This window comes from Sorex fumeus, unplaced genomic scaffold (genome assembly GCF_029834395.1).
Source record: "Sorex fumeus unplaced genomic scaffold, SorFum_2.1 ptg000019l, whole genome shotgun sequence".
Classification (NCBI taxonomy): domain Eukaryota; kingdom Metazoa; phylum Chordata; class Mammalia; order Eulipotyphla; family Soricidae; genus Sorex; species Sorex fumeus.
Window position 1 is genome coordinate 32,404,992 of NW_026606076.1, and position 21,925 is coordinate 32,426,916.

The 21,925-nt window shown below is 46.7% G+C and overlaps 1 protein-coding gene across 1 annotated transcript in view; it reads left to right on the forward strand.

Annotated features, from left to right (window-relative positions):
- LOC130022185 (zinc finger protein 571-like) overlaps positions 1-21,312 on the forward strand; it is a 137,450-nt gene extending 116,138 nt beyond the window's left edge. Inside the window, exon 5 of the mRNA XM_056112949.1 lies at positions 21,176-21,312. Coding sequence (XP_055968924.1) covers positions 21,176-21,312 — 137 coding nt within the window. The remainder of the gene's footprint in view (positions 1-21,175) is intronic.
- The last annotated feature ends 613 nt before the right edge of the window (positions 21,313-21,925 follow it).

Sequence of the window (21,925 nt, forward strand, 5' to 3'; positions counted from 1 at the left end):
CAGTGGTAAAGAGCAGGGCTGTGTCTCTGACCCAACTGTACCCAGAAGTGATCTCGGTTCCTGGGACAGAGTGCTCAGGCTCAGGTTCTGTCCACCCTGCAAAAGAATGGCTGAACATTTGTCCACTATAAGACCCTGTGTCTTTCCCAGTGGCAGAGACACATTCCAGGCTATAGTTCTCAAGGGGCAGCACTTCTGCGAGCCTGCAGAGGCGCTGGTTTTCGGGAGCTGCTGGACTCAGAGTCAGCCCCTACCTGGGCCTGTAGGGACTTTCCTGTGGTATCTAGGGAGGAATTTTGGAGTCAGAGAAGGCTGCCGTTTCCACCCCTGCAGCCTGGGCCCTAGCTCCTATCCTGAAGTTCAGCACAGATGCCAGCAAAATTTGTATCCCCAGCGGAGACAGGAGCTTCTGCCATGGTCTCCCTGAGGTGGGATTGTGAGCCTCTACCCAAGGGTTTGGCTGGTCCGAGCTCAGGGGTGGGAGGAGGTGCTCCTCTCTGGTGCTCACTATTCTGACTTCTCAAGGTCTTTGCACGGAGTCTCCTGCTGATCCTCAGAACAACAGTGGTGGGAGAAGATGGTGACACGGTCTCTGATAGACCGTCCCCAGGTAGGAGTAGAGGGACAGAATGACATGAGATAGTGCCAGGAGTGTCCGGGCTTCCTGGGCCGTCTGTTTGGGGTTGTTTCTTTTTTTTTTCTTTTCTTTTTTTTTTTTTTTGCCTCTTGGGTCACACCCGGCGATGCACAGGGCTTACTCCTGGCTCTGCACTCAGGAATCACTCCTGGTGGTGCTCAGGGGACCATATGGGATGGGAATTGAACCCGGGTCGGTCGCGTGCAAGGCAGACGCCCTACCCGCTATGCTATTGCTCCAGCCCCCAGGGCCATCTGTTCTGAGTTTCTTTTGGACGGATTCCAAAATGAGACTTCCGATCAGACCGTCCCATTCTGCTCTTCGAAGCTGCTATTGTGTATGTTTGTTTTGTTTTATTTGGCTTTGGGGCCGACCCAGTGTTGCATGAGGAGTACTCAAAGCTCAGTGCTCAATGATCGTCCCTTACAGGTCTAGGTGACCAATGGGATGCTGGAGGTCCAAGGGTTTCATTTTAGGTTTTCTGTTTTGTTTGGGGTGGCACAGCAAAGGATTCTCACAATCATTCCATGTGCTGCACTCTGGCATTGCCAGACATGTCGATTTCTGGGCATGCGCTTATCTGAAGGAGAAAGAGCCAAGGATCTCTGAGGCTAGTAGAGATGTTGGGGTCAAGAAACTTCTAACTTATTTGAGAGGAATTTAGGGCGGCCCTGAGCAGTGAGTTCCTACAGGCACACATGTCCGTACACAGCTATGACTAGTGGTCTATATGGACTGTCGAGTTCTCAGTCCTAGTTGTCATGAGCTGTGGGGGTACAGCAGTGGGCAGGCAGTGGTTTCTGCTGCACCCAGGGATGGTGTTTGGAATCGGACAAGTCTGTGTTCAGGTGATCCTCTCTACAGTGATAACTGGACCATTGGTGCTCGAATTGGACCTGGGGTTATCAGGAAAGGCAGATACATCCAAGAGTCTTCTGTATAACGTCCTCCCACTTTAGCAGATCCAGCTGCCTTATGTGATTTCTGGGGCCCGTCAGCCATGCGTGGAGGTTGGTTCATTCGGAGGGGAGAGGCCCAGCGACAATATAGGACCCTGGGTCCTGGCCTCACAGTAGTGGGAATGAGGCTAAGATAGACTCTGACTCCCACCCTCCCCGTGTGCTGACTCAGGACGCAGTGACCTTCCATGACGTAGCTGTGAACTTCACCCCGGAGGAATGGTCGTGCCTGGCAGCCTCTCAGCAGAAGCTCTACAGGGACGTGATGTTAGAGATCTACCAGCATCTGCAGGCTGTCGGTGAGAGCAGTGTGGGGCCAACCGTGTCTGGACAGACCCACTTGGGCTTCCTGGGGATGGGCCGCAGCTGTGTGTACAACAGTAGCTGTCATTTTGATGGGCTGGGATGTTGGACAGCCGTGTGGTAGCTGTTCCCTCCCTGTTTTTTTTAGGGTTCACCTATGGATAATCAGGGCTTACTCTCAACTCTGTCCTCAGGAATCACTCTGGTGGAGTAGCAGGACCCTGTGGGGTGATTCATATCAACCTGTTTCTACTGTGTCCATGGGAAAATCCCTATCTGCCCAGTTATCGCTCAGGTCCCTTGAAATAGTTGCATCCATTGGTGAATCAATTTACCTTGTGTACTACATGAACTTTTTGTGTTTAATTGATTTTTCTGTTGCCTTTGTTTGGGGGCACAGTCCACAGTTCTCCTGGCTCTGTGCTAAAGGATGACTCCTAAGAGTGCTCAGGAACTGGGGTACCGTGGATTGAAACCTCTTGGCAACTTAAAACATTGGTACCTCACCCCCAGTACTATTCAACCAGGCTCTCAAGTCAGAGGGTTTTTTCTTTTTTCTTTTTTTTTCTTATGGATAGGGATTATTCCTGCCTGTGTATTCAGGATCCAAACCTGGCATTGCTCCAAGACCATATGGGCTGCCTGGGATCAAAGCCACATATGTGTGCAATGCTTCTGTCCTATGTGCTGTACTATCTCTCCCGCCATCGGGGTTTTGATATTTCGTCTCTCAACTCATAATTGCTGCCCTATTTCAGTGCTTGGATTTACTTCTAAGTTTTTGTGAGACTTCAGCAGGACTCAGGGTTTACTCCTGGACTCTGCACTCAGAGATCACTCCTGGATGGTATGAGGGATCCTAGGGGATGTCAGGTATCGCAACTGGGTTGGCTTTGAGAAACTCCTGCTGTTCTCTCTTTCTGGAAACATTTTTCAGCTTAAAAATAAGGGTCTCTTGCCACCTTTGGCCATTTCCAGATTTATTAAGCACTTAGTATTACTGAAATCCGTGATGAGTTCATGAGGGGCTCAGGAAACTCCATGTGGTGCTGGTCCAAGAGAGACAATACAGCAAGGAAAGTGATTGTCTTGCAAGGAGCGCACGTGAGTTCAATCCCTGATCCCATGTCATCCCCAAGCACCACCAGCGGTGATTTCTGAATACAGAGTTAGGAGACACCCCTGAGCATTGGCAGGTGAGACCCGAAACAAGACAAAAACCAACAACATATTGTGCTGATCAACCTCTTGTTGGCCATACACAAGGCCAGGTCTAGAGTATTGTGGTATATTCAGGGTCCACCTATTTCACTCTTAAATTGAAACCTGGGTCTTACCTCTCGAATAACTACAAATATGTGGCATTTTGGAAATGGACATTCTGCTGATGCCTTTCAGATATTTGCCAAGTTATATCAGGGAAACACGGGGATTTACCTTCACCTTTTCCTTGTCTCTTATCCATGCCTCTGTCTCTGTCGAGACAGGGCACTCTGGGATGAAGCCTGCGGTCATTTCCTGGCTTGAAGGAGGAGCACTGAGGTCGGGGAGGAGAGGCGTGTGTGCAGGTGAATGTTTGAGGACCTTTGCTAGCTCAGGCCCTGTGCAGTGTATGGGTGCCCTGAGCATGTATGAAACACACTGCTGAGTCCGGTGGACTCCTGGATCCATGGGTCTGTGACACAGTCATGCGGCTCTTCACTCCCCATGACTCTCTGTCACAGAATGATCCTGTAATTTGCGCCCATGTGTTTGTTGTTATTTTTGCTCTCTGTCAGTCAATGAGATTCACCGTTTCTGATCCACCCCCTCCCCTATCAATGACTTACCTGATTGGATTCACAACCACGGTGTCACTATACCTGTAAAAATATTTTTAGACCTTTTTGTTTAAATCCGAATAAGTGAGCACATAACAGAGCTAGTTTGGATCTGAACTATAGTACATGGAGGAGTGCCTTGCATTGCCTGAAGGTGACCTGTTCAATAACCAGCATCACATATGGTTCCCCGAACGTCACCAGGTCTGCTCAAAAACAAAAACAAAACCTAGTGTAGTTTTGCCAAGATCCTCACAATTTTCCACTAACCGGATCTTTTCCTTAGTGTGGGACACTTTGGACTTTGAGAACTACAGAGATGTACTCTAAATTCGTGGCATCATTTTCCAACTTTTTTTTTCTGACAAGTTCTTGAATTGCATGTTGTGTTCAGTTCCAGAACTGAAACCGTGGCTTCAGGATTTGGCATTACAGCACTTTGATTTGGGAATGAGGTCTGCAAGTACGAGTGCGTTGGTAAGATTCGCTAATTCAGAATAAATATTTTTATGCCAGCGGGATAGCTCAGTGGACCAAGTATGTGATTGTTAAGGTGGAGGACTGGGCATTGCAGGGAGGAATTCCAAAGCCTGATGCTTGGAGTAGAGAACCCTTAGCTTCACTAGGTACTGAAATCAACCATGTATAAAAATACTGTGAGTTTTCATTTGCTTGACATTGGTAGTTGTTTACAATGCTAATTTGTGGGTCCTAGAGATAGTGCAGTGAAAGATATACTTGCTTTGCACAGGGATGGATATTCCATGCCCAGCAGTCCTTATGGTCTCCATAAACCCACAGAACTGATCCCAGACACTGCATGGTGTGCCCCTCCATCCACACAACCCCCAATAAATAGAAATTACAAAACAGAAAAAAAAAACAAAAAAATTCTTTGATCCTGAAAGCCATCACTTATGGCCGCTTTGTCTGTCTCAGCTGTGTGACAATGCAGCGTTGCCGTCACTCCTGCATCACAGGTTCCGCAATGAGCATTAATCAAACCCACATGTGATATATTTCATTTTGTCTTTAAAAGGGTGAGTCAGTTTTCTATAGGAGGAATTATTTCCAGTTTGCTCCTTTATTAAGTTGGGGGGGGGCGGGAATTCACAGAATTTACTGACTCTGTCCATCAATTTTGTGTGTCCAACTTACAATAACGTGAAGATATTCTATAATAAGAATTCATATGTCGGTAATCCATATGTCAAAATCTCAAGGCTGGACTAGGCTGCCACAATGAAGGAAGACAAAAATGATCATCTGTACTTTCAATGCACGTACGCTAGCATCAGATACATCCATCGAGGACCTGATGGTACAAACGCGGATAATCAAGTACGACATCATTGGTCTGTCCGAGACAAGAAGGCACGGATCTCACATGCTGTTTTCGACACTGTAGAAGAATTGTTCCTCGGAACATGCGATAAAAGAGGTGTCAGAGGCGTCGGTGTCCTTGTCAACACAAACTTGGCCAAGAGCATTGATTCATTCGAATGCCTAACAACCCAAATGGGACGTTTACATTTGAATAGATGTGGCTCACTGCCTGCAGTTTCTATCTTCGTTGTCTACGCACCAACATCTCATTATGATGAAAGAGAAATCGAGAAATTCTACATGGAGCTGGAGAAGTTCTATAAAGAAGACCACACCTTCTACAAGATCATCGTGGGTGATTTTAATGCCAAGATAGGACCGAGAAGATCAGCTGAAGAACCTCACATCGGGACCAATGGCCTAGAATGGAAGGAACAAAGTGAGAGACTGTCTGAGTTCATCATGTCGACCAAGACCATTCATGGTAACTCACAGTTCCAGAAGGCAGAATCTAAACGTTGGACATGGGAGTCTCCCGGTGCATGATTCCACAATGAATTAGACCACATCATAGTCAATCGAAGGTTTTGCCTAAACGATGTCACTGTTGTCCCAAAATTTCAAACAGGATCGGACCACCAACTCCTTCGTGCAAAATTCTACTTAACAGAGTGGGGAGAAAGGGCTGAAAAGTTCAAAAAGAGAAGTTCCAGAACGACCACCAACTGGGAACTCTTTGGCACTATTGCGGCAACATGGGAAGATGCCATTGTTGACAACATTGATAAAGAATACGATCGACTGGTTCAGCACCTCCATGAATGTGCGAGGAACGTCAAGAGAAAGATAGCCACAAAAAAGCACCTGTCTTTGAAAACTCTTGAGCTAATTTGCCAGCGTGGTTTGGCACATGCTTCAGGCAATCATAAGCTAACGTCCGAGCTTGCAAAGCATTGCAGATATGCGATCAAGGAAGACCTCAAAGAGAGAAGAGCAGAAGTACTGGTAGATGCGGCAGAAGCTGGGAAAAGTATTTGTTATGCCCGCCTGTCCTTCACCAACTACAAGACCAAGATGACTGCCCTCTGACGTCCTGATGGATCCATCACATCCACCAGAACAGCAATGGAGAATATTATACATGACTTCTACACAAATCTCTTTGATAGCCATGTCCACTTGCCGACATACCAAATTCCACAGGATGGATATGTCATTCCCAACGTTCTCCCCTCCGAAATCCGACATGCCATTTCATCGGTAAAGAAACAAACAGCACCCGGCCCAGACAAGGTCAGACCTGAATACCTGAAGAACCTGCCATCAGTACTCATCAATACACTGGCTCGGCTCTTCACTCACTACCTGTCTGAATGCAAGGTTTCGTCCCAATGGAAAACAGCAGGACCGTCCTACTGTTCAAGAAGGGAGACATCCATGGCATTGGCAACTATCACCCTATCTGCCTATTGTCTGTCATCTACAAGTTGTTCACTCGAATCATCCTAAATAGGATTGGCAGAACACTAGATGAATGACAACCATGCGAGCAAGCCGGGTTCCGTAAAGGATTCAGCACCATCGACCATCACGATCACGACCACCCTGTTGTACTTCGATTGCCTCGAGCAGATGCCAGTAACATCTTCATCCTAGCCCTGGGATTTTTTTAAAAAGTGCCATATTCAAGGCTTTTTCAGGGTTAGGAGAATGAGATCCATCATTGTTACTTGTATTTGGCATATTGGGTATACCATGGGCAGTTTGCCAGACTCTGCCGTGTGGGCAGGTTACATTTGGTAGCCTGCCAGTTTCTCCAAAGTAGGAATGAGATGATAAGATGTTGCATTCGCGGTCGTGCACTTCCGGGAGCTGAGTGTGATAATATCTGTATCCTGGCCGTTGTTGGAGTTACACGGCAGTTGGTGGGTGTAACTGTCTAGTTACTGGCAGGTCCAGTCCCTAACCGTGCAGGCTTGGAGATCTCAGCCCCAGGTCCCACACACCTGGGTTCCTCTGCCAGTTCTTTTATGTGTGAGGCTCATCCAAGTGTGTGGAGAGTGGTCCCAGCATGGCCTTGGCTGGGCCCCGGAGGTCTTCAGCTGTTGGGCCCTGGTGGAGACAGTCAGGCACAGGGTAGGAGACTCTGCCTTGTTCTCTCCCGGGAGCTGAGTGTGGTAATCTCTGGATCCTGGCCGTTGTTAGAGTTACACGGCAGTTGGTGGCTGTAACTGTCTAGTTACTGGCAGGTCCAAACTGTGCAGGATTGGAGATCTCAGCCCCGGGTCCCATATCCACACATCCACCATATCCACACAATAACCAAACTCATTGAGGTTTCTCGGGAGTTCAAGATGCCGCTCTGTTTAACGTTCATTGATTTAAAGAAGGCCTTTGATTCTGTTGAGACAGAAGCGGTCATTTAAGCCCTAGCCAATCAGGGCATTCAAGCCCAATACATCAAGATCCTCCTAGAGCTGTATTGCGGTTTCACTACCAGGATCTCACCATTCTACAAAGAAGTGATCGTTGATGTAAAGAGAAGGGTTCAGCAGGGTGATACCATTTCACCGAAACTCTTCAGTGCCACACTCGAGAACATAATGCGACGACTGGAATGGGAAGGAATGGGACTGAAGATAGATGGTCGGCAATTAAATCACCTCCGCTTTGCTGATGTCATTGTTTTAATAACACCAAACATTAGCCAAGCGGCACAAATGCTGGCCGACTTTGAACGTGAGTGTGGAAAGGTAGGACTACAGCTGAATCTTACGAAGACAATGTTCATGAGAAACAGCCTCATTCCTGATGCCCCATTCGCTCTCAATGGAACGACCATCTCCGAATGCAACAGCTATGTGTACCTAGGTCGAGAAGTGAACATGAGAAATAACCTGGCACCCGAGCTGTGCAGGAGGAAGTGAGCAGCTTGGAACGCCTTCAAGAACGTCGAAGAAATAGCTAAGAGGACGAAGAACCTCCGGCTCTGGGCACATCTCTTTGGTTCCACTGTTCTTCCTACATTAACATATGCCTCAGAGACCTGGGCCCTACGAAAACATGATGAGAACGCTATTCAGGTCTCCCAAAGAAGAAAAGAAAGAGCTATGCTTGGAATATCACTTTTCACTCAAATGAGAGAAAAAATCAGGAGTTCCGACATCCATTGACAATCAAGAATCAGGGATGCTGTCTCATTTGCCAAGGTGTCAAAAATCAGATGGGCTGGTCACGTAATGAGATTTAAAGATGACCGCTGGTCTAGAGCTGTTACTGACTGGATTCCACAGGATGTCATAAGACCGCGTGGCCGCCCACCTACCAGATGGTCAGACTTCTTCGTGAAGATCATGAATGATCGGTTTGAGGCTCTTCATGCTCCCAGAGCGAACAGATGCCATTGGGCTACACTGGCACGCGACAGGGACAAATGGAGACGTTACTGGTGCCTGCTCGAGCAAATCTACGACTAAACGGGAAGTTAAGTCATTACGTGATGTCGGTAATTGCATTTGTATTATGCGTATGTGAGAAAACACATCTGAAAGACTCAAGTTTTTGACAGGAGACTCGGAGAATACGTGTTAATTGGCATCCTTCCCTGCTGTTCTACAGGGAAGCAGCCAGCCTGAGAGGAATGTCTCTGATCCTGCGCTCTGTGACAATGTTTTGAGTGAGCAGTCCTTCCCTTCGTGCCTTGGGGACACCGAGACAGGCGGGATGTCTTCTGAGAGTGATCAGAATGGCGAGAGCGACCTCACTCTGAAGAAGCCCTCACCTGGAAAAAGTTTCTTGGTGTGTGTTGTTTTCAGTTCACGGGCAGAAAATCCCCCAGTGGGGCAGCGTCTAGGGATAGCAGCACTGTTTACAGTGGGACCCTCACAGCGATGTACCCTCAACCAAAGTCACCATGAGCAGAACACATCTAAGTCTAAGGAATGTGGGGGATCCTCCCCATGTTCTCAGCAATGTGGTGTTCCCTTAGAAAACCACAGTGGACAGAATTTTTTTGCCACTTGTCTAATGTTTGGAGTTATTAGAATGATGTCATCAGCAAAGCGGAGGTGGTGTAGTTGCCGACCGTCTATCTTCACTCCCATTTCTTTCCAGTGCAGTCATTGCATGACATTCTCGAGGGTGGCACTGAAGAGTTTCGGTGAAATGGTATCACCCTGCCGAACCCCTCTCTTGATATCGATGATCACTACTTTTTAGAATGGTGAGATCCTTGTCGTGAATTCATAATACAGCTCATGCAGGATCCTGATGTATTGAGTTTGAAAGCCCTGTTTGACTAGGGCTTCAATGAGAGTTTCCATCTCAACAGAATCAAAGGCCTTCTTTAAATCAATGAACATTAGACAAAGCGGCATCTTGAACTCCCGAGATACCTTAATGAGATTGGTTATCATGTGGTTATGGTCAATCATGCTGAATATTTTTCGGAAAGCGGCTTGCTGGTATGGTTGTCCTTCATCTGGTGTTCTGCCAATCCTATTCAGGAAGACTCAAGTTAACAGCTTTTAGATGGCAGACAATAGGAAGATTGGGCAATAGTTGCCAATGTCTTGGATGTCTCCCTTCTTGTACAGTAGTACAGTCCTGCTGCTTTTCCACTGGGAGGGAAACTTGCATTCAGATAGGTAGCATGTGGAGAGCAGAGCCAGTGTATTGATGAGTCCTAACGGCAAATTCTTCAGGTGTTTGGGTCTGACCTTGTCTGGGCCAGGTGCTGTTCACTTCTTTACCGACGAAATGGCGTGTCAGATATCAGAAGGGACAACGTTGAGAACGACATATGCATCCTGCAAAATTTGGTATGTGTGTAGGTGGATGTGGCTATCAAAGAGTTCTGAGTAGAAGTCATGGATAATCTTCTCCATTGCCCTTCTGGAAGATTTGATAGAACCATCAGGACGTCGGAGGGCAGTCATCTTGGTCTTATAGTTGACCATGAAAAGGAGGGCGTTGTGAATGTTTTTCCCGTCTTCTGCTTCATCTGCCTGGACTTCTGCTCATCTCTTTTCACGTTCTTCCTTGCTCACTTCTCTGCACTGCTTTGCGAGCTCGGGCATTCGATTGTGGTTGCCTGAGGCTAGCACCAAGCCATGTTGGCAAATAAGCTCAAGAGTTTTCGAAGACAGGCATTTTTTGTGACTATCTCTCTTTTGGCATTTCTCACACAATCATGGAGGTGCTGAACCAATCGATCGTATTCCTTGTCAATGTTTTCTATGATGGCATCTTCCCATGTTGCCGCAATAGTGCCAAAGAGCTCCCAGTTGGTGGTCGTTCTGGGAGTTCTCTTCTTAAACTTTGCAGCCCTTTCTCCCTACTCCATGAAGTAGAATTTTGCATGAAAGAGATGGTGGTTCGAACTTGTATGGAATTTTGGGACAACAGTGACGTCAGGCAAAACCATCGATTGAATATGATATGGTCAATTTTGTTTTGGAACCATCCACTGGGAGACTCCCTTGTCCAACGTTTAATTTCGGCCTTCTGGAACTATGAGTTATCATGGATAGTCTTGGTCAACTTGATGAACTCAGACAGTCTCTCACCCTGTCTGTTCCATTCTAGGCCATGGGTCCCAATGTTGAGTTCTTCGTCTGATCTTATTGATCCTATCTTGACATTAAAATCACCAAAATGATCTTGTAGAAGGTGTGGTCTTCTTTATAGAACTTTTCAGCTTTCTGTAGAACTTCTCAATTTCTCCTTCATCATAATTGGATGTTGGTGCGTAGATAACGAAGACAACTACTTTTATAAAGTAGTTGACAATATTTGACAACTGCTTTATATTTGACTATTACACTTTATAGTTGAACACCAATTCCACCACCAATGGACCTTCCCACTACCATATTTTTGATGTTTCCATTTTGAACCCCAACCTCTGCCCGAAAGCAGAACTAAAGTAATTTATTTTCTATTGTTTGTTAGCAATAAATCACTGAAAACGCTCCAGAAAACTTTCCTTAGGGTAGTGTGTGTGAAGATTATTGTATTTTATCCAAGGGCCATTAAACCCTTCTATAAGAGATGACTAATATGTTGTTAAATTAAACCACATTTAATGTGGTGTGCTACTTTTGGAATATGAGTGGTGTGAGGTATGTGATAGTGTGTGGCTGCACAGTCCAGGATTTCAGTGGCCAGGTCTGGGTCCCTTGAGGTGGGGAGGAGCTTCCCCTGCCCCCTTACCAGGTACCCTGTACAAAACAGCCTGGCTTGGGGTCCAGCAGCATGGCTATTGCGTGTGTTGTTTTATGCTGTCTTCCAATAGAGAAGGACAGTGAGTCTCTGGATCACGTCCATTGATGAGATTATCTGGCCACATTTTATTCTTGAGCACTTCTGAGCACTAAATCAGAAATAGCCTGAGCACTGCCAGATGTGCTCCAACATCCCCCTGACTCCCAACTTTTCCCAAAGAGAGAAATGCTTGAGGATGTTAGTGGCACGTTCAGAACTTCACATTATTGAGGGCTATATTTTTGTTAATTTTTTATTTTATAAAGTAGTTTACAATATTTGATTACATTGACTATCCCAACACTAATCCCACCACCATTGTACCTTCCCAACACCATATTTCAGATGTTTCTATCCATCTCGAATCCCAACCCCTGCCCCAAAGTCGAAACAAAATAATATATTTTGTATTTTGTTATAAAAAAAACTGCTGAAAACTCTACAGAAATGTATCCTTAGAGGAAAGAGTGTGAAGATTGTTGTATTTCACTTAGGGACCATTAATCCTTCTATAAGAAGATAACATGTAGTTAAAGGTTTAGCCTTCTGTGCATATACATATATACATATATATATATATGTACACACACATATATATGTAAAAGAAATATTTCCCTCTAACATTGGTTGCCTCCTTCTTTGAACCCCATCAAATGTGGTGTGGTATTCTTGGAGTATGGGTAGGGTGTGTCCTATGAGGTGTGGCACGGTTGTGAATGTGGCCACGCAGTCCAGGAATAGGTTCACTCATGGGTGAGGCTTGACCTGAGCATGTGGAGTCAAACAGCTCTGTGCGGGGTCTGGTAGCATGCTTCTGGTGAGTGTCATGTTATGATCTCTTCCAGGAGAGAAGGAGATGCGATCTGGATGGTGACCAATGACGAGATTATCTGGCGTCAGTCAGAGGTGGCTTATGGGCATGCCTATTGACATGCTGGAGACAGGGCAATATGGCCAGAGGATCTCTATTCCCGGTCCCATTGAACCCAGAATTCTCAGTGACAAAGTCCTGCATCTGGGGATTCAATCATGGGAGAGGCTCAGTCCAAATGTATTGAGAGTGGCCATGAGCATGACCGTGGTTGAGTTCTGGAGGTTTTCGGTTGCCAGGACTGGGTCCCTTGGGGCAGGGAGAGGTTTCACCCAACCCCTCTGGTGCGCCCCGGGTGAAATAGCCTGGCTCAGGGTCTGGTGGCATACTTATGTCAAGTGTCATGTTATACTCCCCTCCAGGAGAGAAGGACATACGACTCTGGATGGTGGCCAATGACGAGATTATCTGCCGCCAACCAGAGGTAGCTTATGGGCTTGACTGCTGAGTTGCTGGAGATAGGGAGATATGGGCAGAGGATCTCGTGAGGAATTTTTGATATTTTGGTTGGGTTAGGCAATGGCAGGATTCATTTTCCATGTCAGAGTGTATCCAATTCTCATTGAATGATGAGGACAGAATGAGTGGAGGAAAAGCAGATTCATTATAGTACCTGTGGAAAATATCAATGCATTACCATGCAAGTTTTTATTTTTTATTATAATTATTTAAATTTTTTAAATTGAATCACCATGAGATAGAGCATTACAAAGCTCTTCATGATTGGGTTTCAGTCATACAATGTTCTAACACCCATCCCTCCACCAGTATAATTTCCCACCACCAGTGTTCCCAGTTTCCCTCCGACCACTTCAAGTCACCCCCCCAGCCTGCCTCTATGGCAGGCACCTCTCTTCTCTCTCATTCTCTTTTTAGTCATTATGGTTTGCTACACAGACGCTGAAAAGTTATGTATATCCCTTTACATACTTTCAACACTCAATTCTTGTCCAGAGTGATCATTTCTAACTATGCTGTCATAATGAATCCTCCTTTATATTAACTACCCTCTATCTCCAAACCTTTGTGGTAATTCCCAACCATTCATTAGTCCGCGTGGCCCCTGTTTTCACTGGCCTCGGATATTAGGTTATTTTAATTTTTTAAATTTTATAAAGTAGTTCACAATATTTGATTACAATTAATACTCAAACATCAATTCCACCTCCATGGCACCTTCCCACCACCATATTTTGGAAGGTTCCATCCCAAACCCCAACACGGGCCCCAATAGCAGAACTGAAATAATATATTGTGTATTCTTTGTTATGAAAAACCACTGACCATGATACAAAAAGTTTCCTTAGAGTAAAGAATGTGAGAATTGTTTTATTTCACCCACAGGCCATTAAGCCCTTCTATAAGAGATTATTCACATGTTGTTAAAGGTTGAGCCTTGTGTACTATATCACTTAATCACTTAACTTTCCGTTAGTCGTCGATTTGCTCGAGCGGGCGCCAGTAACGTCTCCATTTGTCCCTGTCGCGTGCTAGTGTAGCCCAATGGCATCTGTTCGCTCTAGGAACATGAAGAGCCTCAAACCGATCGTTCATGATCTTGACGAAGAAGTCTGACCATCTGGTAGGTGGGCGGTCACGCGGTCTTTTGACATCCCGTGGAATTCAGTCAGTAACAGCTCTAGTCCAGTTGTCATCTTTAAATCTCATTACGTGACCAGCCCATCTGATTTTTGACACCTTGGCAAATGAGACAGCGTCCCTGATTCTTGATCGTCGACGGATGTCGGAACTCCAGATTTTTTCTCTCATTTGAGTGAAACGTGATATTCCAAGCATAGCTCTTTCTATTCGTCTTTGGGAGACCTGAATAGCATTCTCATCCTGTTTGCATAGGGCCCAGGTCTCTGAGGCATATGTTAATGCAGGAAGAACAGTGGAATCAAAGAGATGTGCCTGGAGCCGGAGGTTCTTCGTCCTCTTAGCTTTTTCTTCGACGTTCTTGAAGGCGTTCCAAGCCGCTCTCTTCCTCCTACGCAGCTCGGGTGCCAGGTCATTTGTCACGTTGTCAGCTAGGTACACATAGCTGTTGCAATCGGAGATGGTTGTTCCGTTGAGAGCGAATGGGGCATCAGGAACGAGACTGTTTCTCATAAACATTGTCTTTGTATAATTCAGCTGTAGTCCTACCTTTTCACACTCACGGTCAAAGTTGGCCAGCATTTGTGCCGCTTGGCTGATGTTTGGTGTTATTAAAACAATGTCATCAGCAAAGCGGAGGTGGTGTAGTTGCCGACCATCTATCTTCACTCCCATTCCTTCCCATCACAGTCGTCGCATGATGTTCTCGAGGGTGGCACTGAAGAGTTTCGGTGAAATGGTATCACCCTGCCGAACCCCTCTCTTGACATCAACGATCACTTCTTTGTAGAATGGTGAGATCCTGGTAGTGAATCCATAATACAGCTCACGGAGGATCTTGACGTATTGGTCTTGAATACCCTGATTGGCTAGGGCTTCAATGACCGCTTCCATATCAACAGAATCAAAGGCCTTCTTTAAATCAATGAACGTTAAACAGAGCGGCATCTTGAACTCCCGAGAAACCTCAATGAGTTTGGTTATTGTGTGGATATGGTCGATGGTGCTGAATCCTTTGCGGAACCCGGCTTGCTCGCATAGTTGTCCTTCATCGAGTGTTCTGCCAATCCTATTTAGGATGACTCGAGTGAACAACTTGTAGACGACAGAAAATAGGCAGATAGGGCGATAGTTGCCAATGTCATGGATGTCTCCCTTCTTGAACAGTAGGACGGTCCTGCTGGTTTTCCATTGGGACGGAACCTTGCATTCAGACAGGTAGTGAGTGAAGAGCCGAGCCAGTGTATTGATGAGTACTGATGGCAGGTTATTCAGGTGTTCAGGTCTGACCTTGTCTGGGCCGGGTGCTGTTTGTTTCTTTACCGATGAAATGGCATGTCGGATTTCGGAGGGGAGAACGTTGGGAACGACATATCCATCCTGTGGAATTTGGTATGTCGGCAAGTGGACATGGCTATCGAAGAGATTTGAGTAGAAGTCATGGATAATCTTCTGCATTGCCGTTCTGGAGGATGTGATGGATCCATCAGGACGTCGGAGGGCAGTCATCTTGGTCTTGTAGTTGCCGAAGGACAGGCGGGCGTAACGAATACTTTTCCCAGCTTCTACTGCACCTACCAGTACTTCTGCTCTTCTCTCTTTGAGGTCTTCCTTGATCGCATCTCTGCACTGCTTTGCGAGCTCGGACATTAGCTTGCGGTTGCCTGAGGCATGCGCCAAACCACGCTGGCAAAGTAGCTCAAGAGTTTTCGAAGACAGGAGTTTTTTTGTGGCTATCTCTCTCTTGGCGTTCCTCGCACAGTCATGTGTAATATATATATATATTTATATATATATATATGTGTGTGTGCGTGAAAATATTTTTCTCTGAGATTGGTAAGATTGGTTGACTCTTACTTGAACCCCATCAAATGTGGTGTGTAACACTTGGAGTTTGAATGGTGTGTAGTATGAAGTGTCATGCGGATTCAAATGTGGCCGTGCAGTCCAGGAATAGTTTCACTTGAGGGTGAGGCTCAGTCAGAGTGCGTGGAGAGTCGCCTTGAGCATGGTGGCAGTTGAGTTCTGGAGGTTTTTGGTTGCCAGGTATAGGTCCTTTGGGGTGAGGAGGGGTCTCAACCAGCTGCCCTCTGGGGCACCCCAAGTGAAACAGTCTAGCACAGGATCCTGTGGCATGGTTATGCAAGTGTCATGTTATGCTCCCTTCTGGGAGAGAAGAACATGTGACTCTGCATGGTGGCCAATGATGAGATTATCTGGCACCAGTCAGAGGTGGCTTATGGGTGTGACTGCTGATTCTGGAAACAGGGGGATACGGGTGAATGATCCCCGTTCCTGGTTCCATCGAACCCTGAGTTCTCACTCACAAAGTCCCGCATTCCTGGGTTTTCTGGGGATTCAGTCATATGGGAGGCTTGGCCCGAGTGTACGGAGAGTGACAGTGAGCAGGGTGGTGGTTGAGTTCTGGAGGTTTTCAGCTGCCGGACCTGAGTCCCTTGAGGTGGGAATGTGACAGAGTTTTTTGGTTTGTCAGGCTACTCCTATCACAGTGTTCCCATTCCTCTGTGTTTATTTGTGATCTTTTTCTTTGTGCATTCCTGGGTGTGACCCAAAAAGGAAAAAAAATGACAAAAAAGAGAATGAAAGAAATATTGTTTGTTATCATGCTAAGTGAAATGAGTCAGAAAGAGCGGAACAGACATTGACTGCACTCATTGTGGAATAAAAACATGAGACCGACACCCAAGGGCAGTACACACAAGGCCCAGAAATATTACTCCATGGTTGGTAGCCTGCCTCATGAGCTGGGGAGAAGGCAGCTGGAATAGAGAAGAAATCATTAATTCAATGAGAGTTAGAAGGATTGCTGGGATGGGACATGTGTGCCGAAAATAGATAAAGGGCCAAAGGTGATAGCCCCTCAGTATCTGTATTGCAAACTATAATGCCCATAAATAGAGAGTATGGGGGAGATTGTCTGCCATAGAGGTAGGGGGGAGACATTGATGGTGAAAAATGGAGGATGGGTGTTCGATCATTGTATGACCAAAACTCAAACTCAAACTCAAGCTGCAATGCGGTTGCCCTACCTGCTGTGCTATCACTCCAGCCCGGTGTCTAATTTTTGCTTGGACTCTGGTTTGAACAGAGGCCCTGGTTTTCAAGGTTTATAGTAGACATCAAGCAGGACATTGCAGTGAATCCTTTGGAATGGAAAAAGATGCAAACCTCCACACTTCAGCCCTTCCTCTGTTATATTTTTAGGAGCCACGCCTGCTTTTCTCAGCCCGTACTCTTGGCTCTGAGCTCTTCCATACCTGCGAGAGAGAACATAGGTGTCCTTAAGGGGATCTGGACTTTGAATCCAGATCAGTCTTATGCAATCAAACACCTTCCCGCTGTATCAGCTCTGCACTCCTAGGATTCAGATTTTTATTAGATTTCCCTAAGCATTAAGAATAAATATTTCTGAAAAGTTTAAGATAATAGCCCTGTCATTGTTCTTTAATAGGGTGGATTAGATATAGTTGAAATGGACTTGACTGTGCACAGAAAGATTTCTGATGGTTTTATGAACGGATGGAACGGGCCCCTTGATCAAAATATTTTACAAATGGTGGGAACTTGGCAGAATAGTCAAACTCCCATCTCAGCAGGCAATAACATCAGCTGTGATGACTAACTACGAAGGTTGTCACATTACTAGATTCCACTCTCCTCATTTCAGTTATATTAGGAGAAAAGACGACAAACCGATGCATTTGCAGGTGGTATAATCTCAAACTTACTAGCCACCAGAATGATTAAAACCGTTTTTGGTCTTTCCAAAAGACCAAGTCTGGGGGTATGGTGCCGCCAGTGGTCAATCTGTACCTGTGAGGCAAGTGCATCAACAGCCTGATGGCACTGTCAGGCCTTCAGATACCCAAAATGCTGCTGTGCCTTTGGCCAGACCCCAAAAACTTGGGGCAAATTTTATCAAGAAAGTAAACAGCCAAAAGTTAGGTATGTGGGAGACATACCCACAAACCACCTCCGGGTCAGCTATATAACTGGAGGCATGGCCTCTCTGGTTCCTGATCGAACTACTTAACAGCCATGATCCCAGAGGCTCAGAAACGAATCTCAGAACCTAAAAGCTTTTGGCAAAAATGCGTCCTGTTCCTGCAGTAGGTTACTGGGGCTGGGCCACTCCAGGTGGGAATAGGTTTCGTGCCTTGGCAGCCTGGTGACCATCATCCTCCAGAGGCCACAAGACAGTCAGGTTTGGGCCTGCAGTGACGAGACACGCAGGGCCTCACCAGATGGGGGTGGAACCAGCCCTTTCCTCCCCATCCCAGTGAGACCTCAAGTTGCCGCCTATAAGCGGCCTCTCTGGCTCCAGATCAAGCTGACTAATGGCCACGATCCCAGAGACTCAGAAACAAATCTCAAAACCCAGCGGCTTTTGGCAGAAATGCATCTGGACTGCATACACGGCCATGGCTCCAAGTCAAAAGGACTTAATCCAGAGCCCAACATCTTGTGGTAGAAAAGTGAATCGACCATGCATCAAACTACAGAATCATGCCTCCGCGGGAGGGAAAGGGTGTTGCTCCCTTCCACCTTTCTCCCCACCGGCAGCAAGATGGCTGCCGCCTCAGATTTTATTAGAAAGCCAGGTATGAGCCGGCAGTGACGGGGCAACTGTAGTCTCATGGGAATGGGGTCGGTACTGGCTCGTCCTTCATGCCCTACTGAGGTCACAAGTTGCGCCCCACGAGCGGCTCTCTGGCACAGACATGGCTCCAGAGGCAAATGGACTTAGTCCAGAGGCCGGCAGCTTGCGGCAGAAAAGTAAATGGACCATGCATTAAACTACATTTTCATATCTCCCCGGGAGGGAAAGGGTGTTTCTCCCTTCTGCCTCCCCACCCCCGGCAGCAAGGTGGCCACTGCCTCAAAGCTGAGAGGAAAGCCAGATATGAGCCAGCAGTGACAAGGCAACTGCAGTCTTATGGGAAGAGGGGTGGTACCGGCTCGTCCTCCACGCCCTACCAGGTCCTGAGTTGCCTCCCAAGAACAGTTCTCCGGCACAGCCATAACACAAGACACACAAAAAAAAAAAAACAATCTCTAAATTATCTGGCTCTTTGCAGAAATCCAAAATTGCGGGGCCGCAATAGCGGCCACGCAACATATGATTCTCATAACCAACTATAGAAAACAAAGTATTTCACAATGCCTTTTCAGCAATTCCGATTGTGGGGGGGAGTTCTAAAAAATAATGGTACATCTTTTGTCGAAATGATGAATGTAACCAATGTAGAGAAGACATAAGTAGAAATCATCTGCCTCACAGGCATTGGGTGGGGTGGAATGGGGGTATATTGGGGTTAATAAATAAAACTGGCTGGAGCGATAGCACAGCGGGTAGGGCGTTCGCCTAACAAGCGGCCAACATGGCCGACCCGAGTTCGATTCCTCCGCCCCTCTCGGAGAGCCCGGCAAGCTACCGAGAGTATTCGATATGCCAGACACAGTAACAACAAAGTCTCCAATGGAGATGTTACTGGGCCCGCTCGAGCAAATTGACGATCAACGGGAGGGCCTTTACTTTACTTTACTTTATGGAAAAAAAGTAAGGTTGAGTTCATGCCCAATTCAATCAGCTAATCAGTGGCTGAATAAATAGCAGTACTCCTACATAAAAAAGACCAAGTCTACAAAATGATCTGGTACACTTTGGTGCCCCTTAACTCCTATGTGCCTCCGTTCATAGGGTTGGTTCATACATGGGATTTATTTATTGAAGTATGTTTTATGTAATTCATGCTATACTTGGCAGTTCTTAGGAGTTTGTATTATTTTGGATACCAAGAATAGACCTCAGGAAAACCATGTTTAACACAAGCATTAAGCCACAGTATTATACTCTTTCCCCTTACTCTTGGTTGAAAACGTGTTTCTAAAGCTGCATCCTGGGGTTTCCTTGTAGGTTAGAGTTCTCTGCTCTTGTGTTTTCAAGGGGTAGAGTGTTCACGGTACAGTGCTCTCTGATGTTCTTCCCAGCCTTTGTTCCTATCCAGTGTCTCTCCAGCTCTCCTTGTTGCTGCTGGCCAGTTCCTCTGCATCTTCAAGGCTGGCTTCAGAGTCACTGCACAATCTTGATTAATGACTTTCCAGCGAAACTCATTGTCCCATGAGCCATTCACAACCTACTTGTCTGTTTTACTTGGAATCAACCTGCTTTTTTATGATGGACGTGTGTGTGAGAGCCTGGGTTCCATGTTTGACAAGTACAGGATCAAAGGACTCCGCCTTAACTCGCTGCCCTGACCTCTGTGACCAGCCCTTCCAGCACTTGCCTCTCCTCTTCTTTATCCGAGCTCATCTCCCTTGCACCGATTCACCTGCACTTGCATAATGGTCTTTCTGCACTTGGAACCTGGCAATTCAAGGCTCCTTGGTGAAATGGATGATGTCACAGACGGGAGTCTTCCATGTGCACCTTTACTTCCTAATGATGTCAAGTGTATCAGGCCTCCTACGGGCACGCGTTTAAAGGACAAAGTGACACTTCAGTCAAAAGGGGACACTGAAGGCCAATCAGTGGCAGGACACGAGGACCTCTCACGTTCAGTGCCAGTACTGTGACTGACGGGATCGCACCAGATTTGGGGGCACATTTGTGGTTGTTTTTCACTCCCCCCATCCATATCCAGTGGGTTCCTGGGTCTGACTTACTCCAGAGGCTTTAGAAGGATGTATAGCTTTGCTAGTTGGATTGGGGGGATTTAGCAAGGTACAGGGGTCTCGGGTGTCTGTGCGTTTTATTGGGGGCACCTTTGTCTCCAGCTCTGCGATGGGGTAGCGTGTCCTGGGTGCGGAGCTGCGAATTAGGGGCTCTGGGAATTGAGGACCCTGGAACTGCTGATGGCAGAACTCTTGACCATCCCAACCTTCTCAAGCAGGGGTTGTGCCGGGCCCTGTCTTGCAGCTTTCAGTGTAGACATGTGTATGTAAAATTTCCAGATCACTTTGAGGGGCAGCTCCTCAGCCCCCAGTGGAGAGGGACCCTATTGAAGCCCATCTTTTTCATTGGCAGCTGCCAGGAGGAATCCTGGGGGCCTGGTCCTAGCATGTGGCTGAGAGTTGTACATGAATATATAAATGAACGTCGGGACTCAGAGAGATGGTCCTGGTGGCTGTTTGCAAAGTATTTTTGTGAATGTTCCTTCCTTCGTAAATACAAAGATTCTCTACTTGACATGTTATCTGTTTAGTCATCACTCTCAATCTATTCCGACCTGGCGACCCCCAGATGTCTGGGTCACCTGATCCTATCCCAGAAACGAGGAAAAATGACTTTCTGACCAGTAATATTTGAAGCCTGGCCCTTTAAGTCTCTGGGCAACCGTGCAGGTGATGTAACATAATCCGGGTTCTTTATCAGAGGAGATTTGGCATTCTGGGTGGAAGTGCCAGTGGGCTGCAGAAGGTGAGAAGCGGATGAGGGGGCATCCAGGGGAAGCTGGGGAAATCGATACCATTGATGAACAACAGGATGATTGTGATCGTGATGTGTTTTAGGCCTTTACCTGGTGGTGCTCAGGAGTCCCTCCCTGGGGATCCGAGAACCCTTTGGGGTGCCAAGATGCGAGGCAAGCACCCTCCCTGCTGAACCATTGCTTGGGCCCCTTACAAAGCAGAAAGTGTCAGAGCTAGAGGGAGCGTCAGTCTACCCCCCCAGATCAGATGGGACGCATGAGGGCACCTCAGTGTTAACTTAGTTTCGGGGCGTCTCCTAGCACCTGGTCAGTCAAAGGGGTTGGTGGATTATCTAAGCAATGTCTGCAGGACATCCCATTACTAGCCCCCTTTCATTCATTAGGCTGATTGTGGAGTAGGGCTAAAGTGTGGGTTTCCCTCATCAAAGGGACCTGCGGGGCATTCATTTTCCTCTTGGGGGTTTTTGAGTCCCACCTGGTAGTGTTCAGGGATCACTCCTGAGGTTGTTCAAGTATCCCATATCAGGGTCAGCAGCATGAAGGAAAAAACACCCTCCCCTCTGTCCTTTCATTCCTTCTGGGAGTTGGGCAGGTGGATGGGGCTGGGCATATTCTTTATATGCTTAGGGCTCAAAAGCATTTGGCAGAGCCTTTGATTTTCACTTGTTCCTTGTACATTCAGTGGGTCCTGGGAG